General features: G+C 35.8%; 1 protein-coding gene across 1 annotated transcript in view; it reads right to left on the bottom strand.

Moving 5' to 3' along the window:
* LOC150106355 (serine/threonine-protein kinase 10-like) overlaps window positions 1-26,175 on the bottom strand; it is a 413,234-nt gene that overhangs the window by 96,665 nt on the left and 290,394 nt on the right. Inside the window, exon 18 of the mRNA XM_090393096.1 lies at window positions 1,306-1,430. Coding sequence (XP_090249222.1) covers window positions 1,306-1,430 — 125 coding nt within the window. The remainder of the gene's footprint in view (window positions 1-1,305; window positions 1,431-26,175) is intronic.

Here is a 26,175-nt window from a genome sequence, read left to right as displayed (position 1 = left end):
GAAAGTTTCATAAGTTAACCAGAGAGTTTGCAGGAATACATTCCTCAGCATCCCTGAGTTGCCATAGTGAAGACTACTTAAAAGACATATGTGCTGCCTAGGCATCTATATATTTGCCTTTATTGTCCATTTTTGATAAGGTTTAGTTGGCCTGCCAGCTATGTTGAACTGGTTGGTTCTCTTCAGAGAACAGGCAGAAACCTTAAGAGAGCAAAAACTGTCATTCAGTACTAAGGAACTTGAAATGTATTTTTCATAAGCAAACTCTCAGTTGGTGCATAAAAGTGATTACTAAAATAAATAGCCGAAGACTTCAGTGATATAAAATTATCTAAGCAAAGTGGATATTAGATCCAACATTATTTCAAAGCTGAATGTAGAAACATTCACCTGGGCAGCACCTATGTCTTTTAAATAGTCCACACTAAGGCCACTTTGGAGATGCTGAGTAATGTATTCCCGCAAGCTCTCTGGTTAACTTATGAAACTTTCATAGTTTCTACATTCAGCTTCGAAATAATGCTGGATCTAATATCCACTTTGCTCATGTAATTTTACATTGCCGAACTGAAGCCTTTTTGCTCTTTATTTTAGTAATTACTTTTACGCACTGACCGAGAGTTCACTTAAGAAAAATACATTTCTCTGACATTTCAAGTTCCTTAGTACTGAATGAGAGTTTTTGCTCTCATAAAGTTTCTGCCTGGTCTCTGAAGAGAACCAACCAGTTTGAAACAGCTGTCAGGTCAGTGAAACCTTATCAAAAATGGACTAATAAAAGATGAATATATAGATGCCTAGGCAGCACATATGTCTTTTAAGTAGTCTACACTAAGGCAACTCAGGGATGCTGAGGAATGTATTTCCACAAGCTCTCTGGTTAACTTACGAAACTTTCATAGTTTCTACATTTGGCTTTGAAATAATGCTGAATCTAATATCCACTTTGCTGACATTATTATCTACAAGACACTTCTTGCACAGAATACTCAAATTATTCATAAATAAACTTCTGATGTTTACAGGCAATTTCTTATTTACTTCACTCCATGAATAAAGGCTAGGTAAACATCTCTCCATAAAAGATTCTCCTTTTGTGCTAAAACTATTTTCAAAGTAATCCAATCTTCCTCACTCCAAAATTGTTTTATTTTGTTGTTCAGAAAAATTAATCTAAGGTGGTTTGATGCAGGGAGTGTAATAGATGACTGTAGTCCTGAAAGTTTCAAGCAGGAACTCAATTAGCCTAAAGAATAATGAAAGCCAATATAAAAATCACTTAAATAACAAATTTAAATAGCATACCTTCTCATGTCGCACAAGCATTTGATGTCGCTGTAAAAAAAAAATATCTTTTAACTGACGTTTAGCTAACTGATGCTTCTCCTGCATATGTCTTTCTTCTAGTTCCCAAATAGCTGCTTCACGAGCTAAAAAAATATTTATTGAAACGCAAGTATTATAACAGGAAAATAATATTTATGAAATATAACTGCATAAACAATATGGTTAAAGGACAGTTTAATTTTGATAAATTTCTTCACAGAATTTAATAAATACTGAAAATGTTTTAGATTCTGATGATTGTAACCCTGTATCACTTGATTCCTTTTAATATAAATTATCAATATACCACTTTGCATCTGGTGAAAAAATATATCATGCAGAGATAGGATAGTATGGAGATATATTTTTCATGAACAAATTCATAAATAAAATTCTTATTATTATTATTATTTTTTTTTTTCTGATTAAAGTTACAGACTATTTTCTGTATGATCTGAAAGATGAACTAGGGCATACATGAAAGCAGGATCAACAGCACAGATATTACTATTATTACTATTATTGCAGGCGACTCCAGGGAGTCCTTAGACTCATTGAGGGAGGCCCTAAACATCATGTCCACACAACTATACAACATTCTCACAGTATCTATCATACCTTGCCTTGAACTCACTCATCGTCATAGCACCCACCTCAGACTCTGGCAGCTTATTTCACTCATTTACCACTCTAAAAGTAAAGAATCCAGCTCTAACACCCTTGCTAACTACACTCTTGCCAGCTTCCATAGGTGTCCCCTAGTTCTCCCACCACCAGTCCTGATCTCAAAAATATCCTCTGAATTAATCCTATAGAAACCCTTTAGCAAATTGAATATCTCAATCATATCTCCCCTTTTCTGCCTATCAACTAATTTCTGCAACCCACAAATCTTCAACCTGTTCTCATATGGTTCATTCCATAGACCTGCTATCATCTTAGTCACTCGCCTCTGGATCCTCTCCACCTCCTCCCCATCAAGAAGGAACCTAGGTGACCAAATCTGGGCACAGTAGTCGAGATGAGGTCTTATCAAGGCTCGGTACAGAGGTACAATACCTTGCTTGTCTCTGCTCATCAATGTATTTTTCAGCCACCAAGATGAGCTGATTTAGCTACTTTTGCAATGTGTCCCCCCTAAATTTCATCTCCCTATCCACCAACACTCCCAAGTCCCTGGCCTCATCAATCTCCTGGAGTACAGTTCCACCAATGTGATATACTGCTGCTAATCTTTTCACCCCAAAATGCATAACCTTACATTTTGTCAGATTAAATTGACACCAATTCTCCTTAGCCCAGAATTCCAATCTATCCAAGTCGTCCTGCAGATTTTGACATCTTCTGCATTCACTATTGACCTACCAACTTTGCATCATCAGCAAACAAATGAACTGTTCCTCTCAGATCCTTCCCTATATCGTTAATGAACAAATTAAACAGCAGTGGTCCAAGAACAGAACCCTGCGGCACACCACTACTCACAAGCCGTCTTTTGGACTCTACTCCTGAATAAACTACTCTTTGATATCTCTCCATCAACCACCCACCTATCCATCTCGCCAACCCTATATCCATTCCCATATGTTGTGGTTCACGGATTAGAATTCCATGTATTATCCTGTCAAATGCTTTAGCCAGGTCCAGCAGTATCACTGTAAACCCATTACCCTTAACCAATTCAGCCGTCACTGTGTTATAAAACTTGAGCAAGTTACTGAGGCATCATCTACCCTTCACAAACCCATGCTGTCCCCCGTACAGTATCTCATTTTCATCAATCCATTCCTGTATTTTTCCCTTGTCTACTTTCTCCAAGACCATGACAACGACTCCTGATATGCTGATCGGTCGGTAATTTGCAACCGTAGTCTTGGATCCTCCTTTATGCAGTGGAACTATTTTCCCCTCTTTCCACACCTTCGGGACTAAACCAGACCCGAGACTCAGATTAAACAACATGGTAAAGCACTGATAATTCTTTAGCCGCTTCACGCAAGACCCATGCAGGTATACCATCCAATCCCGCATATGTATTCACATTAAGGTTGTGTAATGAAGTGGAGGTGAATAGACTATTCACCTCCACTTCATTCATCACAATTCCCATATAAACTAATGGTTCCTTCATTTTTTCAATGTCACCACCATGATGATATACAGGGTGTTCGGGATAAATTTGACATATTTATAATTAATTATATTTTTCCGTAAGTTACATGTATTAACACACACTTCTCTTCATTTAAAAGTTTGGACCCTTCTTCATTCATATACAAGATGTCAGAAAGGATGGATAGCTGGAACCCACCTGAATCATGGAAGAGAATAACTTGTATCATGATGATTCGTGCCCGCCATCAAAATAAGGATATTACGACTGCTGCCCAATGCTCCCTGAATACAGTAAAAACAATCAGGCATGAACTAGAGACTTGCAATGGTGACTACGAGGATGTAGCAAGAAGAAAGATCCCTAGCAGACGATCTGATTGCGTTCGTACAGCAGAATTCCTCGCAAATCTGCAGGAACAGGTGTTGAAGAACCCTGGCATTGGAATTCGGGCTTTGTTCGTGGAGTTGCTAACTGTAGTCAAGCCCTGGATAACAAGGGTAGCCAATGGTAGGCCGTATGTATGGCAGCAGGATTCGGCCCCTTGCCACACCTCTGGGAAAAGTCAAAAATGGTTGTCTGAAAATTTCTACGACTTCACCAGTCCAAATGTTTGGCCTCCAAACTCCCCAGACCTTAACCCCATGGATTATTTTGTATGGGGCGCAGTTGAAAAAGACACCAATCGCACTTCCAGTAATACAAAAGCCCAGTTAATGGATAAAATTAAAACAGTTTTTGCGGCCCTTCCCAGGGAGACTGTAGCATCAGCTTGTTCGAGGTTCCGAAGCAGAATTGAAGCTGTGATCGATGCTAATGGTGGTTATTTTGAGTAAATCTTGTTGATAGTATTGTAATTAACTCTGCCTGTAATGTTTTTTTGTCAATTCATTAAATTTAATAGATACAAAGAAGATTTTCTTTTTCCTTACGAAACTGTCAAATTTATCCCGAACACCCTGTACTTTTGCAAAGTGCTCGCTCAGTAACTCCACTATATCGACTGATTCAGTGACTTTACGATCGTCATTCCTTAAAATCATTTTGCCATGTACAGTTTTATTTTTTTTGCTTGCAGCATATTGAAAGAACTGTTTGAGATTCTCTTTGGCTTGCATAGTTAGTTTCCTTTCATAATCCGCTTTTGCTTTTTTTACCACACTCGTTACCCTTCTGGCCTGCACTTTATACCGTTCGTGTGCCTGCAGGTCACCTCTTTCTTTAAATTCCCTCCACAGTTGTTTCTTTTTTTGCCGCTCAAGCTTAATGGTGTTATTCATCCATTTGACCTCTACTTGTTTTACTATTCGGACCCTAGGTATACAAATCAGCCATAACTTCCTGTAAATGCTCCTTGACCACTTCCCATGCTCTATCGACATCCAGCCCTTGCAGTTGTACATGCCATGGCACTGATCCAAGCAATCTCCTAAGCTTGTCATACTTGCCAGCAAGGTAATTCCACATATACCCTGTCTTAATCGAAAATTCCACACCTTGAGCCATCTCCCAAGACCTTATGATCACTCTCACCAATAGGTAGCAAAATAGTCATATTCATTACAGTTAAATTCTCAGATGCTATTACCAGGTCAAGCACTCTCACACCCTTAGTATTTTCAATTACATGCTGTCTCAGATAGTTATCCCTTAATAATTGAATAAAATCTATTTCCTTCCTCATATGTGTCCTTTCCTCCTTCCAATCAATGTTACCATAGTTGAAATCCCCCATAATAATTACCCTCCTTCCACTCATTTCATCAAATTGCTTATGCATACTATCTCCACCATCTATTCCATCACCTGGTCTATAGCAGCACCCAACTGTATATTTTGTTCTGCCAGTCTCAATCTCACACCAAATAGCCTCAAATGAGCTCTTTTCACTATCCTGCAATACAACTTCAATTCTCCTTGGCTGAAGTTCATCAGCTATCATCAATAACACCCCACCCCCATTTTATTCTCTCTGTCCCTCCTAAACACACTATAACCTACACATTCTATTCTATCCCACTAACTATATCATCTTTTGTCAGCCATGTTTCACTAATGCGAATAACCTGTGGCCAGGAAGAGCCAATCAAGGCCAAAAATTCTTCCTTCTTGTTCCTAATACTCCAGGCATTAGTAAACACGTTATTCTAAACTAAATGCGTTATTCTAACTATCCCATTCCGATTTTTTGTCCTTAGTACTGGCTCGGGTACATTATATGCATTTTTACACTCAACTGTCTCACTGATGTCCACATATCCACCCCCCCCCTCTCCTTGGTAGTTCTAGTTTCCCCGGTTCTGCACATCCATTTTCACTTCATTCAGCAACACTTTTTCCAGTTTCCACACACCAAATCCATTCAAATGCAGGCCATCCATCTTGTATAAATCCTTTCGCCCATCAAACTCATTTCACACCACACCATCTGCATAACCTGCGCATAATGTCATTTGCGATTATGGCCTTCCTTCTAAACTCCTCTCTGTCCTACTGCGGCAACAGACTCACCATTCTAACTCTGTCACTCTTTTCTTTCGCTACCTTTAACAATACTTTCAAGTCCTCTCTCATAAAAAAATTTATCTCCTTTCAATTCATTCATACCAGCCACAACTTTCAATTCTTTCACCCTCTGTTTATGTGCTCTAATACTCTCACTTACATCCTTAAATTTTGCACCCGGTAAGTACGATTTAGTTAAACTCCCATCTATCACTCCTCTTAATAACGAGTCACCATACAACACTCTTTCCTTCATTTCAGAAACTCTCCCACTCTTACACTTATTTTTCCTTTGAAACACTTGTTTATTTACATAAGCCGAATCACTCTGGAAAGAGTTTTGCAGGTGCTCTAATTGCCGCTGCGCATTTTGTATTACTGCAGGCAACCTAGCGATCTCACTCCCTACAAATAATTCCTCATTTTTTTCATCATTTAAACCTTTTCTCTCTCTGTATAGTTGCTTTCACTCTTTCTTTGATCACCGCTCTCCTTGCCATCTTGTACAACATTGCAATTCCCTATCAAGCCACTATTTTCACTCACATTCTGGCTTTCTTCAACCATAACTATCTCACAACCTGACACATACTTCAAATCCTCACTTTGCTTACACTTTCTGCACATTCTCCCACCACTATCACTTTCAATCCAAACTCCAGCCTCATTTGGGAATGCATACATCCCACACATATCACATTGGACCAACTCCCTCACATTACAGTTTTTGAACAAAGGCGTCATATATTTGGATGCCATTATCTTACGTCGCATTGGTGCCATGTCTATTCTATGAAATGTATCGTTAAAAATACTAAATTAAATAAAATGGAATTCACACCAAAATCACACAGACACAACAAGCTATCAAAATTAGACAATATTACATTATGATTTAAACCTATAGTCTAATTTTCACTCAAAATTATACTTAGCTTTTGGGAGCTCTCTGAAAACACTACACACCGTGTAGCTATATGGAACCAGAAGTTACAGTAGAGCCTTACGGTCTAACTATAACTAAAGTGAAAATGAAGTTTAATATTAAAAAAAACTGATGAGCAGTATTAAGCCATTACTTCCCACAACAGGCACAAATATAGTTCAACAGATGATGATCTCTTTATATTAAGACAATAGTAATGCTTCATAACTTTCCTTATATAGTTTTTCTATAAAGCATCAGTTTGTATGTAGGACTTAAAACTAAAGTCACCCTTTCAACAAACATTATGTTTTAAGTGACAATATACTCAACAAGCCAAGACTGTTCCGGTTCAAGTTACTTAATGGATTTTTTATATTCCTCAAAATGTTTATCCTCCATAGAACCCAAAAATGAAGACAACTATCAAACAATATGGATACAGCTCATCCGGAGTCTAAGTAACCACTCCATGAGCATATGAAGCTCTATATTTGTTTATGATTATACAAAAGCATAATGGTGAAGAAGAAACTTTCTCAATAAAAAACTAAGCGCATCAATATTTAAAAATAATAGAATTGCTTAAATTATATAACTTAATTTAATGAATTGATTTTTACAACCCTCAACTAACAGTTAAAATAGTTATACAAAAATATATTCATTGGATTTCCTAGCCCAATTTTTTGAAGACTAAATAGAAGAATTTGCCTTTTTTTCTGTATTGCAAACTACGAAATAATATTCTTGAAGCACTTTGCAATTATTAGCAATAAAATACAAGTGATTATTCTTGCCAATTTATTGCTATTGTTTATAAAGTTGAAATTTCTTCACTTTGATGATGATAATGGGAATGTGATTTATAATATAGCATTAACAAAACAATAGAATCCAAAATACAGTTCTAATTATGTCAATATTAAGTTGATATTATTACTACTGCAATTTTGTCAGAATCTCCACTTATTTTTCTAAAATTCTGCTTTCAAAGACATAATTCCTCAGTGTATTTACCTCATACATTTTTTTAAAAATTTGATGCAATTTGGCTTTTCTAATTATCACTGACTGTTACTGTTGCAGCTTTTGTGCCCTCCTCCCAATATTATATGCTTCATTTGAGTTCTCTGAACCTTAAAAAAAAAACAACTCTAGACTAATTTCCCCCCATCTCTTTATATATATTATTACATGTTTTATATTTACTTCCTTTTTTTACAATCTTCTTCATGTCCTCATATTCTTTAGAGCTACCAAGATCACATTTTAGAATTATTAATGCACAAGCTACCTTGATATAAAAGATAAAATTGAATCTTTTCAAATGGCATGGCCAAACTGCACTAACACTGAAAATTAAAATGCATTATTTAGAAATTCTAATGAACGATCCATCCTAACAATTGGAACTTATTGCAGCTTGTTTTAAACAGGTGTGGGATTGACTGAGTTAGTTAGTTTATAAGTAAACACTGTATTTTTTTTTTGTTGTTGTTTAAATATGATATTGTCAGCACAGCACCAATGCCGGCAAAGACCACATTGTCGGGCAATTTGAATTTGTGGGATTTTATTCAGTGTACCGATGGTAAGATGGAAAAAGATGTTATTAATGTCGAACGTGCGGCCGTGGAAATAGAGAGAATGCAATAGACATTAATAAAGAAATTGCATTCTTGAATGTTATCCTTCATAGGAAAAGTGCAAAATCGAAAAACTGCAGAAGCAAGAGATTAGTGGGGCTGAAAAGAGAAAGAAGCAGGCGGTATGAAGGAATAATAAAGACCGACCAAACAAACAAGAAAAAACAAGTTAAGGAGAAAATTATGCACAGAGACTCAACGACCAGGGGAGTACAAAAAGTATGATAAAATCATGTTTTCTGGGTGCAGAAATTCACAATATTAGCCATGCCATGCGGATGTGAAAAAGGAAAGTCTAAGGAAATGATTGTCTTGGATGTTACCAATGGTTTGAGAGGCAAGAAGTATTCTATGAGGGAGGATCTAAAGGAGCTGTTAAGAAGAAGCAAAACTGAAGAGCGAGAAAATGAAGATTGTAAGTCTCCTATCACGCTATGACAGAGGAAAACTGAGGAGGAGGGTACTGATAGCCAATAAGTCTATGCATAGATTGTGCAGAAGGAATGATGCAGAATTTGTGTATCTGTGGTCTGTGTTTGACAGAAAGAAAGATCTATACAATGATAATGGACTGCATCAAAATAGTTCTGGTGTTAAGTGTCTAGAGGGAGCACTGTTCACCAAGCATGCTGAAGTGCAAATTCAGAGAAACTTAAGCAATTAGGGTGGAAGCAAATGATTAATCTAGTCTCTCAAGCCAAAATATTGAATAAGGCAGTTATTCAGAAAATAAAGATATGTGTGGGACTAAAGAGATGCCGCAGTTTCTATCCACTAATGCCAGAAGTATCAGGAACAAGAGGGAGGAGTTTTTGGCATTGGTTAGTGCAACCTCACCAAAAGTTATAGTTCTGGTGTTAAGTGTCTAGAGGGAGCACTGTTCACCAAGCATGCTGAAGTGCAAATTCAGAGAAACTTAAGCAATTAGGATGGAAGCAAATGATTAATCTAGTCTCTCAAGCCAAAATATTGAATAAGGCAGTTATTCAGAAAATAAAGATATGTGTGGGACTAAAGAGATGCTGCAGTTTCTATCCACTAATGCCAGAAGTATCAGGAACAAGAGGGAGGAGTTTTTGGCATTGGTTAGTGCAACCTCACCAAAAGTTATAGGCATTAGTGAGACTTGGATAACAGCAGATGATGTAGCTACAGGGATGTGTGGGACTAAAGAGATGCTGCAGTTTCTATCCACTAATGCCAAAAGTATCAGGAACAAGAGGGAGGAGTTTTTGGCATTGGTTAGTGCAACCTCACCAAAAGTTATAGGCATTAGTGAGACTTGGATAACAGCAGATGATGTAGCTACAGGGATAGAACGTGAAGGATTTAGTATCTTCAGGGAAGATAGGATGGGGTGGTAATGTTTACTGCTGATGATAGCAGATGAATTGCAGCCAAAAAAGAATAGGAGATAGGTGGGAGGGTAGTTGTTCATTTGAAGCAGTCCAGTGTGAGATTAAGGCCAGTAAGACAAAATATATACAGTTGGTTGTTGCTATAGGCCAAGAAGTTTCACAGATGATCTAGAACACTTGCATCGCCTTAGAACAATGAGTACAGGTCGAGTGATTATTATGGAGGACAACTATGGAGATATAGACTGGAAGGAAGAAAGATCATATAGCAGGTAGGAAATAGAATTTATACACCTACTAAGACAATTACTTAAGGCAGCATGTGATGGAGGGGACTAGGGTGGGAGAGTATTGGACCTCGTCATAGGATCAGATGAGCTATCCATAACCAAGATGACCACACTGCATCCGACTGAAAGTGACCATTCGTTCTTGACCTCGGAGACTGTAAAACATGAGGAATATTCTGTCAAGTAAAAGCTACAAGGCAGGTGATTATGACAAGCTCAGGAAGAAGCTTAAATCTGTGCCATGGTATAAAACACTGCAGGATAAGGATGTTAGTAGTGCATAGGAGATAGCTAAGGGTCATCTAGAGGAAGCAATATTAAATTGTATACCTAAGGCAGTGATTCTCAACCTATGGGGCATGTCCCCCAAAGGGTGCACAAAATACCTAAAGGGAGGGGGTGCAAAGAAAGCGGAATTCAAAGGAAAAACTGAAAAACTACTTTATTAAAACAAAAACATTTAATAAAACTATTTATTGACACAAAAACAATATAAAAACAAAAATATAAAATACACTCTGAAAATAAAATAATAAAATATAATAAATTTAGTTTAATCCTTTATCCAAGTGTGAGCAAACAAAGTTTGCGCCTGAAAGTATCTTCAGGACTGGGGTAAGGTGGTACAACACCAGAACACTCCTTGCAAAGGTGGAGAAAGCTACCAACATTCCTATCTCAGTATCTCCCATAATGCAAAACACATCTCCTTGCAGATATGTCTAATGTTATGCATTAAGGGAAGGGCCTACAACCCAGACTAGTTTCGACCTTTATTGAGGTCTCTTCAGCGGGAGCCAGGTGTTGTACCACCTTACCCCAGTCCTGAAGATACTTTCAGGCGCAAACTTTGTTTGCTCACACTTGGATAAAGGATTAAACTAAATTTATTATACTCTAACCAAGTGAAAAATAAACTTTCAAAATAATAAAATGTATAAAATCCACTCTAACGAATAAACTATTTATGCTTACAGGAACATATCATTATTGCAAACTATACTGAGCAACTAATTAAAACTAAACAATAACAATAAATCTGAAAATTAATGGTTCCTTTCTGTGTTGCTGAGAGAAGCTTTTGATGTAGTGATACATCGGAAATTGACACTTAGTTCTCTTTCTACATTTAACTGAGATCTATATTTTGTTTTTAAGGCAGCCACTGCAGAAAACCCAGTTTCACAAAGATAAGATGTTGGAATAGCAAAGTGAATGAAAAGCTCTTGATTTTAGTGCAGAAAATTCATCAACATCAGCCCAACATTCAACAGCAATTTAGATGCAAATTGTCTTTTGATTTCACTGCTTGATGTGAAGTCTATAAATTGTTCCTCTTCTTCAATTGAGAAACCTTCAGGGATAATTTGAAATGGATTTCTAACCCGCTCGTACACTGCCATTATGTTGTCTTCGGTTATAAAATACTTTGTCAACATTATTAAATGATGTTCAATAGTTGCAAATAAAACTCTGATGTATTGCTTTTCTTCCTTGTAGATTTTGATAAATTCATACACATTTGCAAACATTTCTAATTTTTGTTGCTTTACCTTATTGTTCCATAACTCTAGTTTTTTTTTTTTTTTACAAAAAGCATTAACTTTGCCACTCATCTCTAAGATATATGTATTTTTTCCCTGGAGTTGCAGATTTAATATATTTAGTTTCTCGAATATGTCCACCAAGTAGCTCAATTTCATTACAAATAAGTGGTCTCTAAACTTCTCTGCTTCTTCATGATTATCCTCTTCCAAGAAGATTGTTATTTTGTCTCTTAATTCGTAAACATGTTGTAAACATTTTTCCTGTGATAACCATCTTGTCCCGCAGTAAAATAGCAATGCTGAATGTTCCGCTCAAGCCATGTCTTTGCAAAGTTCAGAAAACAGTCTTGATTTTAACCTCTCTACCGGCCGTGGTGGATGAAATAGTGAGACCAAATTGCACTTCTCATCTATGTTATTCAATTGGTGTTACAGAATCTTATCCCGATTTTGCTGGACATCTATAGACTTCATGGCCGGTTGGAGTGTTAAGGGTTTCATTTTTATATAATTCACCATGATTATAACGGTTGTTAAAGTTTAGACTAGGACTCATTTCCTTTCCAGCAAGAGCATCTCTATGAATCATGCAATGCGTCCAAATACATTGTGGGGATTTTTCTCTCACAAGGGTTTGTAAACTTTTAAACCTTCCAGACATAACTCAAGCACCATCAGTGCAAATTCCAACACAATTTTTCCACTCGTACACTGCATGTTTGCCTTGCATATAAAATCATCCAATATTTTGAACAATTCAGGTGCTGTGGCTCTTCTATTGGTTTACAAAACAATAACTTTTCAAATGCTGATAATTCATCACAAAATTGAACACAAGCAATTAAATGGCAATCCTTGTTGCTATCTGTTGCCTCATCAAGCTGAAATGAGAATAATTGGTCACAAAGCTTCAACAAAAGTTGTTGTTGCATATCTTCACATATATCACCAATTCACCGAGCAACAGTATCATTTGAGAGAGGTTAGAGGTATGATGTGATATGAACTATAGCTGTTTATTAATCGCAGCTGGCAGAACTAGATCATTTCCAGTAGTGTGGGGCTTTTTGCACCAGCTAGTTTATATACAACTTTGCAAAAAGCTAGTAAAGTTTTTTCATTTACAGACAAAGCTTTTTTTTAATGCTAGATTTTTGCTTTTCAAAACATTTCAGTTTCACAGCAAAGACCTCTCGAGGTTTGTTAACACACTCCTTAGGCAGTGTTTCCAAATGTCTTTTAAGTTTATTTGGTTTCATGCTATCAGCTGCCAAAATTTTAAAACAAATAACACACAGCTGTCTTTCTTCATCATTTACTTCAGTCTTTGTAAAACTGAAATCTAAATACTCTGCTGCAAACTTTCTTGATTTTTATTTCGGAGTGATATTCTTTGAACCTGAATTTGTTGACGTTGATGCTCCACAGTCATCAGATGCCCACTTGCATCCAATTAAAAATTTATCCATTTTTCTACACTAGAAAAGATTGTTTTTATACCATATATCATAGTCATTGTGAATAGGAGTAAAATAACACCGACCATCAACTTCTTACTGTTGGTCACTGTTGCAGTGTTACTGCTGTCTTGCCATTTCAAGCCTTATTTATACTCGCAGAAACATTTCCAGAACATTCGAGACTTCCATGATGAAATTGTGAATGTTTCCGAAAGGCCGATACGATTCAACGGTCTTGTGCAGTGATGTCAGATCTATACAATTTTCGAAAGATTTGACAACACATTTAAATTTGTATGAATATTTAAACATTTTAATTAATTCCTAGATTTTTTTTTTTTTTTTAAGAAGAATTGCAAGGGGAGAAGGTGACGGGGGGGGGGGAGGCACCACAAAAACTAATATTAAAAAAATGGGGCACACACATGAAACGAAAGAAGGTTGAGAAACACTGACCTAAGGTAAGGAGAGAGTTAATCAGGTAGGAATTAGATGAATGAGTAATATCATTAAGTGTGAGCCGCAGAAGAAGAAAATGCTGGGGAGGATATGTAAGGAGAAAGGAGACCAGCATGGCAAGGAAGACAAAATCAGATTACGAGAAGAATCTAGCCAAAAAGGGCAAAGGAAATCCTTAAGAGTTCTTGCATTATATGTGCAAGTAGGAAGAAGAATGGCTATGGAAGATTAGCCTTAATGAGTGCTGATGGTTATGAGGTGACAGAAGAAGAAGATAAAATAGTTGAGTTCCTGAGTGAACACTTTGCAAGGATATAGCAACCAAGTGAGGTTACCACTTTAACATATGTGACAAACACTAATTTGGGAACAGAGATGGATTAACTGGAGGGTCTTAGTATATATAAGAATCTCAACATAAATACGGCTGTGGAATAGATGGGATATCAGCTTGGGTTTTTGTGAGAATGTGCAAGGGAACTGGCAATAACTCTGACTAAGCTCTTCTATTTAACTCTGGTAAGAATTCAAAGGGAGTGGAAAGAGGGCAAAATAATTTCCTTGCATAATGGAGGTTCTAAGACTGCAGTAGCAAATTATAGACCAATTAGTATCTTGGGCATGGTGGTAAAAGTACTAGAAAAATTGGTCAAAAAGAGAATTCAAGAATTGGTAGATAAAAATATGATACTGTATGAGGGTCAACATGGCTTTGTGAAGAGTTGGTCATGCCTTAATTTACTAACTTTTTATAATAGAGTGACAGCTGAGGTGGATAAAGGAAATGATTACATAGCGATTTTGATGGATTTTGCAAAGGCATTTGACAAAATACTGCAAGGAACTCTGTTATGCAAATTAGAACAAATGGAGATGGGTATGAGATGGGTTAAGTAGATAAGAGGGTGGCTGCTGGACAGATATCAAAAACCGCTATATGGAGGGACAGTATCAAGGCAAAAACAGTTGACACAGTGTGCTGCAAGGTTCAGTGCTGGGACCATTGTTTTGTAATTTGTAGATAAATGATATAGGAAATAACCTGAAAGGAAATATTCAGTTGTTTGCTGATTATGTGAAATTAGGTAGTTAATCAAGATGATGTTGAGAGCTTGCAGGATGATTTAAATAGGCTGTCAGTATGGAAAAAGATAATGGGTATCAGTGTAATGTGGAGAAATGTAAAGTTATTATGCATTTGGGGAAAAATAGATTACAAGCTGTGTATTCATATCGATAGCACTGTACTCCAAGAAATAAATGAAGCTAGATTTAGGTGTGGTGGGGGAGAGAGAGAGTAAAAGTTTAGAGGACATTGCTAAGGTAGCCCAAAAGATTACATGGCTATTGGACAGATTGAGGGTGCATGGATTGCAGAAGTTGGTAGTTGATATGATAGAAACATTTAAGTTGCTTAAAGGGTTTATAGGACTGATGCAGGGGAAATGTTTCAGCACTTTTCTAGACGAGGGATCATCCCTGGAAGTTGAATAAAGGTGTGGTTAATAGGAGTGTGAAGACTAGATTTTCTGCTTGGAGAGTTGTGAATGAGCAGAATGGGATGCCAGAGTCAGTTGTGAATGCTTTGTCTGTTAATGGGTTCAAGGAGAAGCATTAGGTATAATAGATATTGTGTGGATAGATTAGGTCTCCTGCGATGAGTCTTTGGACTCAATGGAGGTGTCTATATAATAATAATAATAATACTTATAAACAATAATTTTATGCCTTAAGATTTTTATTTTGTTTTTTCATTACTTTCATAAAAATAACACTTCCTATATAAAAATTAATTTTAGTCAAGTACTAATGAAGCAATTCAGAAGCAGCTAATATAGACATTTTTATTAATTAGTGGTATTACTGTTGATATGCTTTACTCAAATTTCAGAGGGGGAAAGTACAATGCTCAGAAACTACATATTGATGGTCATTTCAAAAGTAAATAGGATAAATTATTATTTCTTGTTTTCAACCAATTCAATTCTACCCAATACTATAGTAACAATATAAGGTTTTGTCTAAAATGAATGCTGATCACCATGTAACACTAAAGGAAAGGACCCCCGTAGTTTCCCATGATAACTGCTTGGCCTGCAGTGCATGCAATGACTGCAGGCCAAGCAATTATCATGGGAAACTTCAACTATGGGGTCCTTTAGTGTTACATGGTGATCAGAATTCATTTTAGACAAATTATGGACTCTACAACCATGTTATAAATAATAATTTTTAATTTCCAAATTTTTTGACCTTCATATTAAGGTCATCATCTGGAATATACACATATATATATATACAGAGACAAGCTAAATTACATTTCACACAGTATGCTAAAGAGACAATGATCTGATCAACGGTTATTCTACTGGCCTGACCTCTAGTGAAAATAAAATTAAATTAAAATAAATAAATGAAATAAAATAAAATAACTACATCAAAGCTATATTCTATTTAAGACAACATTAGAGAAACATTCTTTCATATAGATAGTTTTATTATAGTAAAAATGATGTCCTAATTTAACATGACAATTGTTATATTAGATTTAAGATCGTGGATTATCTATGGGCCTATTTATAGTTAACTCTTATGGAGAAAGGTTAAGTGGGTAGAATATCTTCTTCTTTTCAGCCATTTTCTGTCCACTGCTAGACGAAGGCCTCCTCCAATTCTTTCCCCAAAAAAATTTGACAATTCATCAATCCACCTTCTTTTAGGACATCCTCAGCCTCATTTCCCCTCTTTAGGAATCCAGTTCATTAGTATGGTGGTCCTTGTTCATCTTCTCTTCTGGATGGATGTCCAGCCCATTTCCATTTTAGTGGCTTGTGGTGAAGAATGATGTCAGTGATGTGAGTCTGGATTCTTATCTTTTAATGTGATGCCTAGCATCAACCTCTCCATTTTTCTTTGAGTTGTTGTTAATTTATTTGCCAGTGCTTATGTTAGCGACCAAGTTTCACAACCACATGAGATGACTGGAAGTATACACTGGTTAAATGTCTTCCTTTTTAAACAGAGTGGGACATCATTGTTTTGAAAGTGCTTTTCAATTTTCTAAATGCACTCCAGGCAAGTTGAACTCTCCTATTTATTTCCTTTTGGAGTCCACAGTTTAGATCAACGAGATGACCTAAGTATGTATATGAAGAGACTCTTTCCAAGAAATTGTTTTCTATTATTATGTTTTTTTGGTGTTACAAAATGATTAAACATAATTTTAGTTTTTTCTCTGTTTATCTTTAGACCAACTTTTCTGCTTTCATTATATAGGTCTTCTATCATTATATTAAGGTCTTCTGGAGTGTTTGCAAAAATTATATCATTTGCATATCTTAGGTGTGCTAAGTTTATTATTAATTTTTATACCAAGGTTTGTCCAGTTTATATTATTAAATTCTTGTAGAAAGGCTTATACGTTGGCAACACATGACTATTAAATTATTTAAGGAATCTGCAATGTATACTGGAATATTAATTAAAAGAAACTTTAATAAATGCTTCCTATATTTCGGCAATGTCACATTGTCATCTTAATGGGAACATAGAAATATGGCACGTGCACGCAGGCATTACAAAAAGCAAATGAGGCAAGAGATAAGAAACTACTGTTGTTCCTAAAGTACTAATGGTGCTCCCCCCTCTCGATTTTTTCTCTTGATTCCTCTCATATCAACAACAGCCTGAGTTTCAATCTCTCTGATGCACACGTTGCCTCTGTTCAGTACTGGCACACTCGCGACAGCGCGTAGTATATGTTTGTTTGGAACTCAAGCTCACATTTTGTTTTCAAACATGCTACTGTCTTTTTGTACTTGTTCTGTTATTACAATTTTAAGTCTCTGTAATTCTTTATATCCTTCTTTGATTGTGATACCTGAAGATGTTGATCAATTCAATGAAACTAGTGTACTAGTAGTATTTTTTCAAATATATCATGTCATCTTTTTATCTCTCGGTATCAGTCATTAAAGCTTTTTCACATACATACATATATATATATATATATATATATATATATTATCGTTCATATTTACTCGGTAGATAATGTTATAAAAAAATTAGTTTGAATGGTATATACCAAGAATGAAAAAGAAAAGGTTTAATGTTTCATTGAATAAATCAACTTCTTCAGGTATCACAGGCAAAGAATTATATAAAATAACAGAGGCATGATAAAATTACATCAACAGATCTAGTATAAAACACAATAGTACATTTAAAACAGGAATGTGTGCTTGAGTTCCAATTGAAGTTGACTACGTGCATGAGCTGTCACGAGTGCGCCAATACTGGACAGTGGCAATGTGTGCATCAGAAAGATTGTAGCTAAGGCTGTTGTTAATATGGGATGAATCAAGCGATATTTCTCTGGATTCGATAATCTTTCTTTCAAGTTCATAACAGACATGGATATTAGAAGTTTGCGGCCAGAAAAAGCGCTGGACCTGGTCCTATTGTAGGAGATGTCTCTTTGGTGTTCTTCCATATGTAAAAGGATGGATTTAGCTGTCTGGCCGTAATATGGTTTGCCACATTCACACAAAATCTTGTAGACTCCTGGATACTGAATAGGAAGATGCCTCACTTTAGGTCTACTTAGTATGGAACAAAGTTTTGGAAACATAGTGAAGCAAGTTCTAATGTTGAATTTCTTAAGAATTTTTGCCAGTTTTGGGGAGAGAGAGCTGATGTATGGCAACGATATAAAAGCTCTCGGGGGAGAAGAATCTTCAATAGCAGTTGAATGATGGAAAGAGAAAAAATTATCAATCTTTTTAAGAGAGAAACCATTGTTGACAAAAGTCCTTTTTAGTAAATGGAGTTCATTTTCAATTTCTGTGTCATCTGTTAGTAAAGATCTGGCTCGATGTGCCAGGGTTGAAATAATACCAAATTTTTGTGGAGGGTAGTGATGGGAAGAAGCAAGAAGAATCGCTCAACTACTATTGAAGATTCTTCTCCCAAGTAACAAATATGGTAAGGAAGGATATATCAGATTTTGATTAAAAAAAATTAGCTAAGCAGGCCAAAGTAAATTGAAACAGTTTTTTTTTTTTGCTAAGTATGAAGTAGGAGAAAGAATGATTATGGTAACATAACCTTAATCAGTGTTGATGGCAGGAAAGTGACAGAAGCAGAAGAAATAGTTCAGTTACTAAGTGAGCACTTCACAAGAGTATATCATTCAGGTGGAAGCTTTACAGTTACTGAGGTGACCGAGACTGATGTGAGCATGAGGTAGATGAACTGGAGAACTCAGTACATTGAAAAATTTTAATCTGAATACAGCCGTGATCCTGGACTGTATGTCTGCTTGTGTGCTATGAGAATGTACAACTGAACTGATAGTGCCTCTGATGAAGTTGATTAATCTAAGTCTCAGCCCTGGCAATGTTCTAATGGAGTAAGAGGAGGGGTAAGATAGTTCCATTACATAAAAGTGGCTCCAAGACAGAAGTAATAAATTACAGACCAATTGGTATCTCTGGAGTGGTGGTTAAAATACTGGAAAAGTTGGTTAAAAGTAAAATTCAGGAATGGGTGGAGAGGAATGTGATACTTTATATGGGGTAGCATGGCTTTGTAAAAAGGTAGGTCCCACCTCAGTAATTTATTCACATTTTATAATAAGGTGACAGCAGAATTGGATAAAAGAAATGGCTATACCATGATACTTGCTGGACTTTGCGAAGGCATTTGACAGAATACCACATGGAAAACTATTATATTATTACATATGTTGAAGCAAATGGAAATGTAGTTGGCAGCATGGATAGGAGATTGGCTTGGTTGATAGAAATCAGAGAGTGATGTACAGTGGAGTGGAATCAAGGCAAATGACAGTGACTAGTGAAGTGTCCCATGGCTCTGTATCAGGACCACTAACTACTCCTTGAAGGAGGATATTTAGTTGTTTGCTGATGATGCATAACTGGGGAGGGCAATACTTGATAAAGGTGATATAAATATCTTGCAGAATTATTTAAATAAATTGGCAGTATGAGTAAAGGAAAATGGTTGTCAATTTAAAATTGTAAAATGTAAAGTAATGCATTTTGGGATAGGATTACATACTTCATATCATACTGATGGTACTAGATTACAGGAAATTGATGAGGCTAGGGATCTGGAGGTGATGATGGATAGAGATTGAACTTTGGAGGACATATTGCAAGAGTTGGCAAAATAAAATCAGAACTATATTCCAGGAAACTGACAAAGATAAAGACTTTGGAGTGTTGGTGAATAGTACATAGCAAAAGCAACTCATCAAATTACTTGGTTACTGAAGAATGCTTTAACAAGCAGAGACAAGCAGGTCATTGTTCCTCTTTATCGAGTCTTGATAAGACCCCATCTTGATTACTGTATGCAGATCTGGGTGCTAGAGTTTCTTGGTGATGAAAAGGAGGTGGAGAGGAACCAGAGGCAAGTGACCAAGATGGTGTTACATGGCTCCGTATTTTCATTTCCTTATTAGAGTACGCATTTAAGTATGATCCAAATTGATCCAGTCTTCTCTATATCCTTCTACCTAAATTTTATATCTTTCTCCTTAATATATAACCCAGTTTGACCTCTAGGGATATTTCCTCTTCAGAAACTGGCAAATTTATATTTTAACTGCACCAGCCAGCTTCCTATAACAAGAATATAATTCAGGCTCAGGGAAATATTCCTAGGTTTTAGGCATGTATGTTAATCTAAATTCACACGCGAGTATATAGATCTCGGTTCCTTGCAGTTGTGAACTAAGATCTAATCTCTATTATATAATTTTCTAAATTGTTTCCCCGCTATTTGGTTCGAATTTTATAAGTGGTAGGTTGACACCTCGAATTCAGGCAAGATTCAGATTCAAATAACAAGACATGTTTATTAATACTAAAAGACAGGTACATTAAATCTTGTATCAAGTTATCAAAATGTCTGAATTTCTAGCTAAGTTGATGTCTTATGCTTATCTATACAAAGTGTTCAATACTAATCTGACTTTCTCGCATAAACTGACATGCAAAATCATGTAATACAATGATAATTTAAACAATGTTACACTCAAGTCAAGTTCCTTCATTCACATTTACTTTAAATAGATATTTCTCAAATCATTTCTCTCTTAGTTAAGTTTACTCAATTAACAAGGGGTTTTCACTATTTCAATCATATACACGTTAGAGATTTATGATATACAATTCTTTGTCTAATAGAATTGGCTGTATTAATTACTCTATCCTATCAAAGTTCTCTAAAATGTCCTCAGTCTTGCTTTATCAAGACACAAATTCTACCTTCAAACAATCTCAAGATATAAAACAAAAAATCTTTACTTTACAAAGTCCCTCCGAAGGTCTATTAGCTGCCATGTGTTGCTCGGGTCATCCTTCATCTTGTGACTGAGTTGTTCCGTTCTCTGCTACCGGACACAAATCAAGAAATGGCTGTTGCTATGAGCTTTCTCCGTTCACTCAGGTGAGACGTTCAGCGTTTGGCACCATTCTGCATGAGCTATTGATTCTCGTACGGATCTCTGCGGAATACCTCTCAGCGTAGGTCATGAATACGGCTGGCTGTCGTCGACATAGCACCCTCGGCTTGTCCTATCTCCAATCACTCGTCGAGAGTCCTCGATCTCCAAAATCCCCGAAGAAAACAGGAAAAAAGCCTTGAGCTTGGCGCATATTGCCTTAAATACTTTTTCTCAGTGCCCTCTTTTCTGTATTGTTTTTCACACGATCCATAGCTTACATCGCCCTTAGGTTGATCCCCTTACTTTCCCTCCTTGCTATTAGGTGTTGTTTTCGAGGAAAAGCGCTTACGTCAGCCTTCCCAGTAAGCTACAGCCTTCGGCATTATGACAGGTACTTGCGGTTTAGACGTGACCATTGATCCTATTAGTCATTTCTTACCTAGCGACTTACGATTTTATGATAGTTGGATAATACAAAAATTAAGCCATTATTCCTTTACACGAAATGCTAATCTGACATTATTCTTGATTTTTAGCTTTCCGTTTTACAATAAATAAATTCCAATATATTACTCATGCTGATACATACTTTCATATACAACAACGTAGATGTTTCTCACCTTCCAATGGTAAGCAGGTATTATGCAAATTTCTTTGTAATTTTGTGAGGCTTACATGTTAGATCCTGAGTGAATAACTTGTCAAGAAGTTCTCCATTCAGCATCTAACAATGGTAGCAGGTCCATGGAATGAACCTTACGAGAACAGGTTGAAGATTTATGGGTTACAGAAACTGGTTGATAGGCAGAAGAGGGGTAATATGATTGAGACATACGAATTACTGAGGGATTTTTACAAGATTAATTCAGAGGAAATATTTCAGAACAGGTCTGGTGGTGGGGAACTAGAGGCCATCCATGGAAACTGAGTAAAATAGTTAGCAAGAGTGTTAGAAACAGGTTTTTTGCTTACAGAATTGTGAATGAGTGGAAAAGGTTGCCATGACTATGAATGAGTTCAAAGCAAAGTATGCTAGATACTGTGCAAATGTTAGATAGTTCTTGACATGATGTTTAGGGCTTCCCTCGATGAGTCTAAGGACTCCTTGGAGTAGTCCATAATAATAATAATAGCTCAGAGGATTACTTGGATGTCAAAGAACACACTGACAAGTAAAGATAGGGAGGTTATTATCCCTCTTTATAAGGCTATGATTCAGCCACATGTTGACTACTGAGTCCAGATTTGGTCATCTGCATTTCTAGTGGATTCAGAGATGAATGACTAAGCTCATGGATCTGTGGAATGTTCGCTATGAAAATAGAATGAAGGTGTGTGGTTGCAGAGTTCAGATAACAGGTAGAGGAGAGGGTGATATGATAGAAATTTATACTTTACTAAAGGGATTTTATAAGATTGACACAAAATAAATTTTTCAATATATGGGGAGTAGAAGAAAACAAAGAGTTACACTTGGAAGAGTGTGATTAGTAAGGATGTGCAGACTAGGTTCTTTACTTACTACTTTTTATTTATATAAAAACACAAGGAATAAGGAATACTATTTATTTAGATAAAGCCAGATATTTCTGCCTGAAAAATACAGGCCATCTTCGGTGACAATGACTGTTTATTATAGTGTAGAATGCCAACAATGCATTGAATTAAAATAGAAAGAGCTGCATGATGTTATATTATACATACAGTAGCAAATGGTGTAATTGATATCAATGATTAAACATTGTTTAATCATCAATAACTATAAACATCGATTAAAAAAACCTTATTGATGTGTTAATAATCTAATAAAATTTTCCCATATTTTTGATAAAGATAGGTAATTATTCTGATTCAAGTTCGAGCAGTAAAGTAAGGCCTCAGCACTTTCTTTAAATAAACGCTCAAATTTGTACTGATACTGATGAAGTAAGCGAGTTTCAGACCAAAGAATATTGTGGACTGTGTCTACTCCATGTTGAGCTACACCAGATTTATCAGATTTCCCATAGTAAATATAAGACTGATGTTCTTGCTTACTCTTTTCTATTGAGCATCTAGTTTGTCTGATAGGATAGATGGCAATCACAAGGAACTTTGTATACACTAGGGAGCAAAATAGGAAAGTGTTTATCATTTGAAGAGGGAAAAACATGTTGATTATTTGTTGACAGGTATAAAAGTAGCCACTAAGTTGTATTTTTTCAGAATTCTGGAAATCTATTCTTCTGAGATGCCTGAAATGTATGAGATTGGAACTCCATGTACTGTTTCCCTGTTATTTAAGTTAAGTTTGTAGGATTCAAACAGATGTTGCATGGTCCTTTCTGAGAAGCCATTTAATATCATATACTATTTAATGTTGAAGAATTCTATCTGTAATTGATGTGGAGTAGAACAAAGAGTTTTAACATGTTGTAAGAAAGTTTTTGTAATTACTCTTTTGAAAAGAATGGTAAGCAGATTGCTGAAGAATGTAGCGTCATGTGAAAGTAGGTTTCGATATACTGATGTAGTTATTTAACCTGATGGTGAACGGATGAGAAGAATATCTAGAAAGAATAATTTGTTGTTTCTTTCAATTTTCATAGTGAATTTAATACCTGGATGAAAAGTATATAAAAGTTAGTAAAGTTTCTTTATTATGAGGCTGCACAGCAAAAATGTCATCTTTGTTGTTGTTATTATGAGCCATCTAGTCATTTTTGACTATTGGTGATCTTGTGCAGAAAGGCTCTCCATCCCACTCAGCCTCTTGTCCTTTCTTTCAGCAATTGTAAGTTCAAGTTGGTAAGTTCTTTTATGTTGTCCATCCAACTCATTTGTGGTCTTTATCTTCTTCTCATTCCCTCAATCTACCCAAAACATAATTGTCTTTTCCAATGATTCATCAACTTGCATAATATGTCCTAAGTACATCAACTTCTGTTTAGCAATCATCACATGCAAGAAGTATTCTGTCTTTTTGCTAAATCTTCTTATTGGTCATTCTTGCAGCCCATGGGATTCTCAATAATATCCTCCTCCTCGTCCATAATTCAAATGAATCCATTCACTTTCTGTCTTTTTTCTTAATAATCTAGCTTTCACATCTATACATCACTACTGGAAATACCATTGCTCTGACAATTCTAACTTTTGTGGCCTTACTCACACCTTTCTTTTTCTTAATTTTTTATGAGAGAGAGGTGTGATAAACCTGATAAATTTTTATCAGGTTAATCACACCTTCTAGATACTCTAAATAAAAGTTGGCGAGAGTAGCAGAGAGTAGAATTCCCATGGTAGTTCCTTCCATTTGGTTGTAGAACTTGTTTTGAGAAACAAAGTATCCAGAATGCATTATAGAGTCGAATAATTTCACTATATCCTGTGGGAATGATTTAGAAGGTAAATGTAATGTCTCCTTAAGCGGTACATTGGTAAATAGGGATTTTATATCAAAGCTTACCATCAGATGAGTGGGTTGTAGGGAAACATTTTTCAGTTTATCTAGGAAATCGGATGATTTTTTTATAAATCAGCGGGACTTGCCAATATGAGCTTTTAGTATGTGCTCTAAAAATTTGGCTATGTGATATGTAGGAGAATCTATGCAGTCCACTACTGGATGAAGTAGATTGTCTTTTCTTATGAATCTTTGGTAAACCACTGTTCATGCAATAATATTTAGCTTTTGTATGGTGTCTGCCTCAAGACATATAACTACGTCTGGAAGTGAATTTAATTTCTTAAATTGTCTGCTGGTGGAGTTATGATCCAGTTTCTGGTACATCTTTCACCCTAGTAAAAGAGAAATTTTCCTTTTGTAATTTGCAGAATCCATGACTACTGTAGCTTTCCCTTGTCAGCTTTGGTGATAATAAGGTGACTATTCCATCCTAGGGAATGTAAACCTTTCATTTCAACAGATGAGATATTAGATGGAGGAAGCATGGATTTAAGTATTATGGATGAAAAGCAGAGATTATTAGTATCTTTGCTGGATAGATTAAATAAGTTTCATTCAATGTTAAAAAGGAAATATAGAAGACATCCTTTTTGCATCCATACACCGTCAAAACTTCATTTTGGGTTTGGTATACATAGATGACATTTGGTATACATAGATTCTGCTGGGTGATCTCACAATATAGAAACTTTACCAACTTTTTTAGTTACCATAAATGCTTTGCATCCATGTATTAAATTCACTATGGAAATTAAAAGAGACAACAAATTATATCCTTTCTATATATTCTTCTCATCCATTCACCATCAAGTGAAATAACTACATCAGTGTATTGAAAACCTACTTTCACTGGGCACTACATTCTTCTGCAATATACTCACCATCCTTCTCAAATGACAGGAATTATAATAACTTTTCAACATGCTAACATTATTTGTTCTACTCTCATCAATTACAGGAAGAGCTCTTAAACATTAAATGGTATACGAAATTAAATGGCTTCTCAGAAAGGACTACACAACATCTGTTTGACTCCTACAAAGCTAACTTAAATAACAGGGAAACAGTATACAATGAGTTCCAATCTGATACATTTCAGGCATCTGAAAACAGATTTCTAGAATTCTGAAGAAATACAACTTAGTGGCTACTTTTATACCTATCAATAAATTATCAACTGGTTTTCCCCTCTTCAAAAAATAAATGCTCCCCTCTGTTGCTCCCTAGTGAATACCAAGTTCACTGTGATTGGCATCTATCCTACTTCAGACAAACTTGATGCTCAAGAGAAAAGAGAATACAAGAATATGAATCTTATATTTACTACATAAAATCTGATAAATCTGGCTTTGTTCAACATGGAATAGACAAGGACCACAATATTCTTTGGTCTGAAACTTGCTTACTTCACTGGTGTCAGTACAATTTTGAGCGTTTGTTTAAAGAGAGTGCTGAGGCCTTATTTAGCGTCAAAATTTGAATTTTAACAACTGCCTATCTTTATCAAAAATATGGGAAAGTCTTAACAGATTAACACATCAATAAGGTTTTTTTTAATCAATGTTTAAAGTTATCAATGATTAAACAATGTTTAATCATCGATATCAGTTATATCATTTGC

This window comes from Typopeltis vanoorti, chromosome 5, assembly GCF_054136105.1.
Source record: "Typopeltis vanoorti isolate ZY-2024b chromosome 5, IOZ_Tvanoo_1.0, whole genome shotgun sequence".
Taxonomy (NCBI): domain Eukaryota; kingdom Metazoa; phylum Arthropoda; class Arachnida; order Uropygi; family Thelyphonidae; genus Typopeltis; species Typopeltis vanoorti.
This window is presented reverse-complemented; position numbering and strand designations above follow the sequence as displayed.